General features: G+C 33.2%; 1 protein-coding gene across 1 annotated transcript in view; it reads left to right on the plus strand.

The window, feature by feature from the left end:
* SYCP1 (synaptonemal complex protein 1) overlaps positions 1-12,910 on the plus strand; it is an 80,508-nt gene that overhangs the window by 12,233 nt on the left and 55,365 nt on the right. The window contains 3 exon segments of the mRNA XM_033093272.1: positions 1,499-1,568; positions 2,158-2,231; positions 4,766-4,874. Of these exon segments, the coding sequence (XP_032949163.1) occupies positions 1,499-1,568; positions 2,158-2,231; positions 4,766-4,874 (253 nt within the window).

The raw sequence follows: 12,910 nt of genomic DNA on the forward strand, positions 1-12,910 counted from the left end.
CTATAGTTGCTCTTTTCTTTTTTATATTTCTCAAACTTGTTATGCTCTTTCTGATTTTGGTTCTTTGAATTTGTCCCCTCTGTCTAGAAATTTTGTTTCTCCAGGATCTTAGCCAAATTCATAAGCTTCATTCTGCTTTTTTATTACCTCCCTTACTACTTTATGTAAAATATCTTTTCTGAAGAGCATTTAACTTTTCTGAAGTGCACTTCACTAACACAGAATTTTAACTAACACAGAAGTGCACTTCAGAAAAGTTAAATGAGATGAGATAAACAATAATTGAACAGAGAGATATTTTAGATAACGTAGTAAGGGTGGGGTAATAAAAAAAAGCACATTGAAACTTATGAGTTTGCCTAAGATCTTGGACACACAATTTTTAGACAGAGGGAACAATATTACATGGCCATAAGAAAAGACGAAATACTGCCATTTGTGACAACATGGATGGATCTTGAGATTATTATGTTAAGCGAAATAAGTCAGACAGAAAAAGTAGAGAAGTCATGTCACAAATGGCAGTATTTCGTCTTTTCTTATGGCCATGTAATATTGTTCCCTCTGTCTAAAAAATATGACTTCACTCATATGTGGGATATACTGTAAAACTGAAAGCAACAAATGACCAAACAAGCAATAAATCGTAGACACAGACAACAGTTTAGTGGTTACCAGAGGGTAAGGGGGTAAAGGGGTGGTGGAAGAGGGAAAAGGGGGCAAAATATATGATGATGGAAGGAGAACTGACTCTGGGTGGTGTGAACACACAATGCAATATATAGGTGATGTATTATAGAATTGTACACTTGAAACCCATATAATTTTACTAACCAATGTTACCCAATAAGTTTAATAAATTAAAAAAAAACTACATGACAATTACTTGTGTGTGTGTGAGTATTCGTATTCTTACACTGGAATGTAAGTTAGTTCCAGTAGGATAAAGACTTTATCTTACATCCTAAGTGCCTAAAACATTGCCTAGCACATAGTAGATATTCAGTAACTATTTATTAATTATGTAAATGAATTCATCCAATTTTGCAAATCAAGACTTGTTGAATGTTGAATAAACTCATACTGCCAGATGGTGGATGTGTAATCTACACTCCTGTGGGAAGAGACCTCAGAGAGAGTTTATGCTTTAGTGGGGAAGACAGATACTAAATAAGTAAAAATAAAGAAAATTATAGATTTTGATACAGACTATTAAGTAAATGACTAGAATACTAGCAATTGTTTTGCTGCTGTTAGGTGACAGACAGCATGTCTCCAGCACCTTTAAGTGTTTGGAAAACTAACATAATAGGCACTTTTAATAAGTTTTTAGAAAATTCAGTTAGTTATTCAACGTAATAGAGTTTTCATTATTCAAAGTTGTGCTGTTTTAAATCCAATGACCATATGAAACAAATTTATTAATATTTTTATAGTGTGAAGAAATTTATTTAAAAAGTCTAAGTGTGAGTCTTAAAAATTAAACTTTATATTTCAGAAAATGATAATAGCTTTTGAGGAACTTCACATGCAAGCTGAGAATTCCAGACTGGAAATGCATTTTAAATGTAGGGATCCTGTTTAATTTTTATAGTATTCTTCTTCTGCTGTTTATACTTTTATTAGATTCTGTTAATGTTTTCATACCTTCAGTTTGATGCCTCAGCTATTTTAAATTTTGTATTGTATGTGGTTTTATAAGCCCCTCCATCTTGTGGAATCTGGCAGGGTATTGATTTATGCTAAAAATACATTTTTGGCTTCAAAGCTACATTTTCCCTGAAATCAGACTTATTATGGTTTGTATTTAAATATTTAGAAGTGTGATTTGGTGTTATTTTTATATTTCTTGGTGAAATTACATGTAAAGATAACTATATTTAAAGGCTGTTATTTCAGATTAGTGTGTTATTAAGAATAAACTTTCATATACGTGTTATTACAAAAATTAAAGAAATTTCTTAAGTTATTGTAACTTTGATATTATTTAAATTCACTATTTTACTGAAGTTAGCAATAAAACTGCAATTTTAATTTGTTAGAAACCTTTGGGGTTTAATATCTAGATAAATAAGAAAGTGAAATAAAATACCAGAAACTTTAAATTTTGTTTGTTATACAATTATATTAAAATATTAAAGTATATTGGTTTTATAGTAAAGGAAGATTATGAAAAAATCAAACAGCTTGAAGAAAAATACAAGAAGGAAGTAAATGACAAAGAAAAACAGGTATGTTTTAAAAATTAACTCTCTGTATACTTTGTGCTGATTTACAAAATATTTAAAATTTCAAAAAATTTATATTTGCTGACTGCATGATAAATTTCTACTAGATAATCTTAATATTATACATATCTAAATATTGAGTCTTTTGCCTAGCAGATTTAATTTTCCTTGACTCAGATATGCACACACAATGAATGCTAGCGTTTTTTTTTTTTGAACGCTAGCGTATTTTTTTAAAAAAATGAGTCTTCTGCAATATTTATATTAGTGGGTAATAGGACATTGCTGCAAAAATATATTATTTTGTGGGAACTTTTTTTCAGACAAAAACCTCATAAAATGTAAAGATTGACTACTCAACTCACATTTCATAGTTTATTTTGAAATATACCATTCATGACATAAATGAAGGTGAACTAAAACACTCTTTTGTTACTTTCTATTAATGTCACATAATGTAAGACTTGAAAATGGTGAGTCTGTGTTCTTTGATAGTCACAAGAATGTTGGTTTCAGATTACTATTATGCCACCTTCATCAGTTTCAAGCCTTCTGCTTCCCAAGTGGAAATCAATATGTAGAAAGGAATCCACTTCTCTCTGTTTTCCTGTTTTTTCAGTTTTTCTTTTCTAATTTGCCACAAGATACCTTGTAATGGTACATAACAAGGATATATACTTAAACAATAATAACAAAACTTAATTGAAAGTACAGAGAAGATAGAGTTTTCTTTAAGTTCTGGTTAAATGATAGAATTCTAATATATGTGTTATGCTTAGATATTTTGAAAGAGTTAACAATTTGCTGTATTTTAACTAAATTTTAAACCTAATTTCTGAAAGGAAGTCTTTTTAAAAGTTAACGTGTGCTTAATATAAAGAACACAAAAATAGAATGTAGTGCTAAAAAGCTTGTTGGAATTCTGGGTGCGTGGGCAGAACTTACAGATTGTTGTTCCCTGTAAAACGATGGTGTGGCCAGTTAGTGTTTTTGCTGGGGGCTCCTAATGTCATTATTTTTAAGATTTTTTTTTTTTTCTAGAGTTCTCCAGATTTCTGCCTGGGGATATAGACTTGGCTGATGGCATTTTGGAGCTGAGTTGGCAGGGTAGGAAGACAGGCTGAGTCTCTTCGTTCTGTATGCTGTCTTTTTGGTTATATCCTCCCCCTCACCCCCGACCCCTGTGCCTGAAATACCTGTTTTAGAGATTCTCTTTTTCAATTTGACTGTGCCTGTTTCTCTCGCAAAGATAGAGTAGGGTTAGTTTTCTGACTACATTGGCCATCAGGAAGTAAGAGTCCAGGAAAGGAGGGTTAAGTGAACCTGGGAGGTCTTCCACTCTGTTTACAAACTTTCAGATACTCTCCTTATTCTTAGTTTCCTTTTTCATACTTACCCTCCACAGTATCTGTTGCCTCTAATTCTTGAAACATTTTGGAGTTCTTTGGGGGTGGACTTACCTTGCTTCTCATTAGTATCCTTCCTTGTGCGGGCTCTTGGATTTGACCTTGGCTTTCTATGCTAAATCATTTTCCTTTCCTTCCAACTGCTTTCCTTCTTTATATAGTGTGGTTTGGATTATAGAGTCTCGTGGTTTCATGGAAGATGAAGTCTGTCTTTGTTGTTTTCTTGGTTATTTTTTGGGTGATTTGGAGATGAAAATAGGACAGAGAGGCCTTTCTGCCATTTTGAATATGCACGTCTTCAGCTAATCTTTGTTAAGTTTATCTTTTACCTTTCTTCACATGCTCTCTATCTTCTAACCGTCTGAGTATTTTCAGTTTTCTTAATGATCTCTTGACGCTTTGTGTTCTTATATGAGTCTAAAATATGTATTTTCTCATGTTTGCCTGCTTAATTTCTACTTGTCTATCAAGACTTGATTCAGTCTTCTGAGAAGGATTAATTTTTGATTACATCCCCCAAGAGTGACATAGGTGTTCCTTACCCAACCCCTGTAACATTTTTGTCCTTTTACTAATATTTGAGTAGAGTTGTTTGTCTCTTGGTCTAGGCTACGAGTTTCTTGAAGGTGAGTTCCCTCATCTCTGTATAGTTAATGCTCATTATGGTTTCTGGAAAGGTGTAGATGCTCAATATTATTTATGGTATAAATGAACAAAGTAGATTTTATATAATCTCAGTAATAAAATGCATACTATAATATTGGGTATATCACATTACAGTAAGTCCTCAATGTCATTGGTAGGTTCTTGGGACTACAGTGAAACAATGTATAATGAAACCAATTTTACCGTAGGCTAATTGATATAAATAAAAGTTAAGTTTCTACAGCATCTTATCAAAGTTATAATGAAACAACATTGAAAGAAATGACATTTTTGAGGACCTGCTGTAGTTTGTTCACTCATTCATTTAATAAAAGTTTATTGTGCAAGCATGTACTAAATGCTAACCACAGCCAGCTGAAAAGCATATAAACAAGTACATGAAATAATTGTAAGTGATGATAAATGCTAAGGTATCATATTTAATTTTTCATATCTATAATGTGTTATTTAAATATTTTACTTTAGGTATCATTGCTATTGGTCCAAAGCACCGAGAAAGAAAATAAAGTGAAAGATTTAACATTTCTACTAGAGGAATCTAGAGAGAAAATTAATCAATTAGAGGAAAAAACAAGTAAGAATTTATATAAGAAAATATAACAATGTGTCTTATGTATTCCTCTTGTTATGTTTTAATTTTTGGCTTCATTACAATTTTGTTGTAATGCTTTCCAGTACTACAGTTCCCAACTGGTGAACCAGTTCAAGGAGGACATAACAGAGTCACTTAGGGAGCTTTTTCAAAGTACATATGCTCTTCTTTTCCCTTTTCATACTCTAACCTTCTTGAGTTTCAACAAGTGCTCTTTGAAAACAGGGATCTATGTCTTTTTTTTCTTCCTGTTGTTGTTGTTCACTGATGTATTCCAAGAACACCTGGCACATATTAGGCGCTCAATGAATATTTTACGAAAGAATGAATATTCTGGGAGCATGATGGAGGGAATTATTACTTATTCCTGGAACAAGATATTTGGAAAGGCATTAGGGAGAAACTGTATGTTGAACTAGACCTTAGATCACTAAAGGTTCACTAGACAGTATATTGGAGGAGTGAATGTACACAGAAGAAATGGCTTGTGCAAATCATGGAAATGTGAAAATTAGGATACATTTGAAACACTGATTGGTGTGCCTATATCTTGAACTCAGGTAGAAGAGATTGGAAAAGAATGTTGGATCAGACTATGAAGGATCTTGGATGTCAGTTACGTTTAGACTTTTTCTTCTTTAAGTTTTATTAAATTTATTGGGGTCACATTGGTTAGTAAAATTATATAGGTTTCAAGCGTACAGTTTTATAATACATCATTTATATATTGTATTGTGTGTTTACCATCCAGAGTCAGTTCTCCTTCCATCACCATGTATTTGACCCACTTTACCCTCTTTTGCCATCCTCATTCCCCCTTACCCTCTGGTAACCACTAAACTGTTGTCTGTGTCTATGATATTTTGTTTGTCTTGTTCCTTTGTTCCTTTCAGTTTTATATCCCACATATGAGTGAAGTTATATGGTTCTCAACTTCTTCTGTGTGACTTATTTTTGTGTAGACTATTTTATGGAATTTTTTTGAATTTGTTCAAGTGGCAGGGCACTTGGTAGGTATAATACACTTTGTGAAACACTGCACCTTTCAGAACATCATAGGGATCTTGTGGCATTTGTCACTTTTCTCTTAAAAAACTTCTTCATGTAGCAAATAATGAACTAGTTCTTGCTAACTTATGCCTATTCATTTCACATTACTGTCATTACTATATTCTATGTGCCAGATATATTGAAATTGTTTAACGTCCCCTACATTTTATGTTTTTCCTATCTCACCATCATGATCTTGGTTACATTTTCTGTGGTGTTAGGTTGTTGTAGAGTCTTCCTAAGCTGCCCCTTTTCTTGTCCTTTTGCTAGAAGAGTGGACTTCTTTTGGAGCTTTTTATATCTGTTCCCATTGGTGTTTCCAGGTTGCTAGCTTCTTCAGCTCTAAGTCTGGGATGTGTGAGGCAAACAAACACAAAATAAAACAAAATCCCAAACAAACAAACAAAAAATTGAAACAACCCCCTACCCTCAGGGGTCATACCACTTGTTTCTCAGGTCCAGAGGCCTGTAATCTGGTCTTCCTTCTCTCAACCTTTCAAAGTCTTATATTTCGTTTACATATAATGTTGAGGATTTTGTTGTAATTGGGAGGAATAGGGAAAAGTATACTTATTTCATCTTCCCCAAAGTGGATGTCCTAGTTTTATTACTTTTTATTATTCCAATTTTATCCTTGACTACTTTGAAAGTTACATAATCTGTTTCTGTTTTTTTAGTGATTACTGGAGATATTACAACATTGATTGATTACTTTTCAATACATAAAGTTAATCAGTACATTTACCTTCTTGGGTTATTCAAGACTTTAGAACATTAATTACATTTAGTTCTCCTTCTATTTTTGTTTTGTATTTAAATTCTATAAACAAGACATTATTATTATTACTGTTTTATGTAGACAATGTTTATTTGGTTTTACTTATGTATTTTCCTCTTTCTTTGCTCTTAATTTTTCTTTTTTTGTATCTCAGACCTTTCATTCGGATCATATCCTTTCTGCCTTAAAAAGGAATATTCAGAATATCCATTAGTGAAAATATGCTTGTGATGATTTCCCACTTTATTTGCCTAAAAATTTGGTTATTCTTATCTGTAAAGGACATTTTTGAATAAGACATATTTCTAGGTTGGTGCACTATTTGTTATTTCTAGAAACTTTTTTTTTTAGCACACTGAAGATATCATCTTGCTTTCTTTTGGCTTCCTTTGTTGATTTGAAGAAGTCAGTTGTCAATCTAACTGCTGAACCTTTGAAGATAAGGTATCTTTTCCCCCTCTTGTGGCTTTTCAGATTTTCTTCAACTTTGATTTTTAGCATTTTCAATATGATATATTCACATATGGGTTTAATTTTATTTTACAGCTTCTTGAATCTTTAAATTAGTATCTTTTATTATTGCTTTTCTTTAAATGTATTTGGTCTATTCTCTGTTTCCTCTTTTCCTGGAACTTTGAGTAAAACCATATGTTAATTTTCTAACTGTCTTCTGTGACTCTTAACCTGTTTTCCATATTTTTAGTTTTGCCTTTCTGTGCCTTATTCTGGATTTCTTTTGACCTTTCTTGTTGTTCACTAATTGTCTATTTGTTCTCATCTGCTATGAACATTTCTATTTTATTTTCAGTTATTAAGATGTTTAAAGTCTTATTCTAACTTATTTTTCAAATCTGTTGTTCTACTTTATGTGGTTTTCTGTTTCTTATTATTTTCAAGGTTTTTTTTTGGTTAAACATACTAAGAATAGCTGCTTAAAGTTCCTTTCTGATCATTCTTCATCTTAAATGTTTGTAAGCCTCATTCTGTCTTTTCTTTTTGATACTTTATAGTCAAAGTACCTTGTTTTCTTATGTGCCTTGTTGTCTTTGACTCCGTGCACATGACTTTTCTAGCAAAAATTATTTGTAGGAGTAATTTAAGGCCTGCCTAGAATGTAGGTAACTTAACTAAATGGGAATCCTGCCCGGAGAAAGTTTTGCCATGTACATGGTGGATTATCTGGTACAACCTTAAATTAGTTTCAAAGCTTGGGGTTTCTTGGACCAATTAGGTGATGTGAACCTGGGCTGCAAATCTCCTTGAGAGTTGGTTTACTTTTGCTTCCTTCTTACATAAAGAGTGCCCCAGCTTATTGTACAAAGGTTTTAATTCTTGACTTTCTACCTTACATATGAGATGTGATCAAAAACTATGGTGAATATTTAAATTAAAAAAAATTATTATAGTAAAAGACACATTGCTATTAATCCCCCTCAAAATATTACCTCTTGTTTCAAACGCACTTACTTATCCCATAGTTCTTTCCACTTTCTGAAGCAGTTCTGGAAGTCCTCCTTCGTGAGTATCTTTAGTTGTGCTGTCGTGACTGCCTTGATGTCCTGAATCAACTCACAGTGTTTACCTCTCATGGTCATTTTGACTTTGGGGAAGAGCCAGAAATCTCATGGTGGCAGATCTGGTGAATAAGGTAAATGAGGATACACCGTAATGTTTTTATTTGACAGAAATTGCTGTACTGGAAGCAATGTGTGATACGGAGTTTTTCCATTGTGTTCAAAAACTATGGTGAATGCTGCTGCCTCGTGCCATCCAATGGAAAGGCAGGAGGATCTTCAATACGGGAAGTGGTGCATCAAACCTTAGAACAGTGTGTGACAAGCTTCAGCTAGTTTGGCGCTGTCAGTTGGGTGTGAGCTACGGTTGAGAGAAGGTGTGCCGTCAGTCATCCTCCATCAGGACAACGCATTTGTGTCACACATTGCTCTGGTATATAGCAGTTTCTGTCAAATAAAAACGTTATGTTCTCATCTACCTTATTCACCGGATCTGGCACTGTGCGACTTCTGGCTCTTCCCCATAGTCAAAATGATTTAGGACATTGAGGTAGCCACGACAGGGCAACTAAAGACAGTAACAAAAGAGGACTTCCAGAACTGCTTCAGAAAGTGGCAAGACCATGGGATAAATGGGTTCTAAGTGAGGGGAAGTATTTTGAGGGGGATTAATGGCAATGTGTCTTTTACTGTAATAAATTTTTAATTTAAATATTCACTGTATTGTTTGAGCACACCTCGTAGTCTTAGGGTGTTCATTTTCTTTTTCTTACCCCATTGTGATTTCAAATTGAAAGTCCAGTTTTTCCAGGATCTGGAAATGCCCGCAGGGTAAAAGCAGGTTCTATACTTATCTTACTTCTCCAGGTTTCTATTTTTTCTTCGCTTTTGGCCTGGTAATTTTTTCTTATTTTGTCAGGAGTTTAATGATTTTAATATTCTTAATATTTGATCCTGAATTTTCATTTCTTTTTAGAGGAATGTTTGAGTGACATACCTCACCCATTACTCCAATGGGGTTTTCAGTTTCAGTTTTATATGTCATCTCTAGAAGTTTTATTTAGTATATGGACATCTTCCTTACCTCTTTTAGTATTTAAAGATTGATATAATATTTATTTTTAAAAATCCATAGGCATTAATTCTAACATCTGAAATCTTTGAAGGTCCAAGTCTGCCTTTTGTTCATTCTTCTGACTCTGCTTATGGTGCTTTGTTTCCTCTTGTGATTTTTGATTGTGAGGTCATGTAACTTCATCTATAGAAACTTTTTAAGACCTAGGTTGCAACTATATTTTTATAGAGAAAATTTACATTTGCACCTTCTGGGATCCTGGGGGAACTTAGGGGCACTTCAAATTAAGTTTTGGCTTGGAGCTTTTTTTAGAACATTCAGGCAGCATAAATTCAGTTCCTGCATGTGCCTAAGCACTAATTTGTGATTATGATTTCTAGAGGAGACATTTATTACCAGACTATGATGAATAATATAGTGGATACCACAGTGTTATCATTTTCCTCTCTCCAAATTTGCTTTCCCTATTTTTTCTCCAGAGTTGGACCACTAATCCTTTCATTTCTACACAAATTTTTCAGAATGGAATTAAAAAAAATATAACATAAGATCATTCTGTTACTAAACACACTTTATTTTTAATGGTCTTCCTGACTTATGAAGCCTACACCTCTCAGCAAGTCATGTAAACCCTGTTATGATCTTGTCCTTATTATCTTTCCAATCATATGTGCTGTGATTCCTCCCTCATACTTTATTTCATTCTATTGAAATACATTTCCTTTAGACCCCGGAATGCGTCATCCTCTTTCTTCCATGTTTGCCTTTGTACATGCTCTTTTACCTGTCTGTGGTCTTCTTTTTCTCCTCCTGGCTCCCATAACTCTTGTTAATTCTTACTGGCTTTCAAATGTTTCAATTCAGCTGTCACTTTCTGGAAGCCTTCCTTGAATTTTCCCGCTCTATGTCTGTCTCCCCTTTATCTCTAACCCTTGCTGATCCTATTTGGCTTAGGTATCCCCTTACGTATATTTCCAGAACTCCTAGTGAATACCCATCAGCACTTATCATTGATTATTTATCTGCCTGCCCAAGTGTGTTGTAAATACCATGAATTTTAAGGTTCATTTTGTAGCATACTCCTCCTCCTCCTCCTCCATCATCATCATTGTATTTAACATTTACTGACTATATGCTAGATGCTGTGGTTAAACATCTTAATTTGCATTATCTTGTTTAATCCTAACAGCAATCTTCAAGATATGAGTAACTATTATTCTTATTTTCCAGTGGGAAAAGTAGAGTCAGATTGGTTGAGTATCATGTTTAAGGCTAGGTAACTATTAAGAGGAAATAGAACAATTTGAACCCATGATTTTTTTTTCCCCTAGTGTTTTTATGATGTTTAAAAGTGAATGCATATTTAAATCTTTAACCTATTTTGAGTTTATTTTTTTATATGGTGTTAAGAGAGTGGTCGAGTTTCATTTTTTGACATGTGTCTGTCCAGTTTTCCCAACACTGCTTGTTGAAGAGACTGGCGTTATCCAGTGTATATTTTTACCAATCTTTGTCATGGATTAGTTGACCATATAAATGAGGGTTTATTTCTGGGCTCTCTATTCTGTTGCATTGATCTATGAGTCTATTTTTGTGTTGGTATCATACTGTTTTGATTATTATAGCCTTGTAGTATAGTTTGAGATCAGGGACCGTGATACCTCCAACTTTGTTCTTCTTAAAATTACTTTGGCTATTCGGGGTCTTTTGTAGTTCCATATAAATTTTAGGATTACTTGTTCTAGTTCTGAGAAGAGTGACATTGGTATTCTGATAGGAATTGCATTGAATCTATAAATTACTTTGGGTAGCGTGGTCATTTTAACAATATTAATCCTTCTAATCCATGAGCACGATACATCCTTCCATTTATTTGTGTCTTCCTCAGTTTCTTCAGTGTCTTATAGTTTCAAGAGTATAGGTCTTTCAGCTCCTTGGTTAAGTTTATTCCTAGGTATTGTATTTTATTTTTTTGATGCAATTGTAAAAGGGATTGTTCTCTTCATTTCTCCTTCTAATTGTTCATTGTATAAGAATGCAATGGATTTCAGTATATTAATTTTGTGTCTTGCTATTTTACTGAATTCTTTCAAACAAGGAAAACAAAAGCAAAAATCAACAAATGGGACTACATCAAATTAAAAAGCTTCTGCATAGAGATGGAAACCTTCAACAAAACCAAAAGGCAACCTACTGAATGGGAGAATATATTTGCAAATGATATGTCCGATAAGGGATTGATATCCAAAATACATAAGAAACTCATACAGCTCAATAACAAAAACAGTAATTTGATTGAAAAGTGGGCAGAGAACATGAAAAGACATTTGTCCAAGGAAGACATATACATAGCCAGCAGACATACAGAAAGATGCTCAACATCACTAATCATCAGGGAAATGCAAATCAAAAGCAGAACAAACTACTCCCTCACACCTGTCAGAGGGCTATTATCGAAAAGTCAACAAATAACGTGTTGGCAAGGACATGGAGAAAAGGAACCCCTTGTACACTGTTGGTGGGACTGCAAACTGGTGCATCCCCTATGGAAGAGAGTATAGAGATTCCTCAGAAAAACTAAAAATAGATGTACCATACGACCCAGCAATCCCAATTCTGGGTATTTATGCAAGGAAAACAAAAACATTTATTCAAAAAAGGTAAATGCACCCCTTTGTTCATTGCAGCATTATTTATAATAGTCAAGATATGGAAGCAAATTAGGTGTCCATTGATAGATGAATGAATAAAGTAGATGTGATATGAGTATATATATGTATGTGTGTGTGTGTGTGTGTATATACACACACACACACACACATAAATATGTATGTGTATATATATGTGTATATATACACATACATATTTTTTAATGTATATATATGTGATATATATACACACACACATATACACACACACACACATATACACACAATGGAATATTGTGCAGCAATAAAAAAGAATGAAATCTTGCTATTTGTTACAAAATGGATAGATCTAGAGGGTATTAGGCTAAGTGAAATAAGTCAGGAAAAGAAAGACAAATACCATATAAAATCACTATAATGTACACATGAAACTAATGTGACCAATATAAGATTGTATATCTACTTAAATAAAAACATGAATTTTAAAAAAAAGTGAATTTATATGTGGAATCGAAAAAAACGAAAACCGAAAACAATGAACAAAACAAAACACAAACAGGCTCATAGAAACAGAGACCAAAGGTCTGGTTACCAGAAGGGAGGGTGTGGGATGATGAGTTAAAAGGGGGAAGGGAACAGTTAATTGTGATAAGTTTACATGGTGACAGATAATTACTATAATTAGTGACATGATCACATTGTAAGGTATAAAAATGTCAAATCACTATAATGTACACATGAAACTAATGTGACCAATATAAGATTGTATATCTACTTTAAAAAAAACATGAATTTTAAAAAAAGTGAATGCACACATAAAAGCACAGAGACTAGTACCTGACACTTAGTATTTGGTAAACATTAGCATTAATTGGAGTCAAAGCTTTTTATTTTATTTTATTTATTTTTTTAAGCTTTTATTTATTTTAAGTGTGTTTTTCCAGGACCCATCA

This window comes from Rhinolophus ferrumequinum, chromosome 22 (assembly GCF_004115265.2).
Source record: "Rhinolophus ferrumequinum isolate MPI-CBG mRhiFer1 chromosome 22, mRhiFer1_v1.p, whole genome shotgun sequence".
NCBI lineage: Eukaryota > Metazoa > Chordata > Mammalia > Chiroptera > Rhinolophidae > Rhinolophus > Rhinolophus ferrumequinum.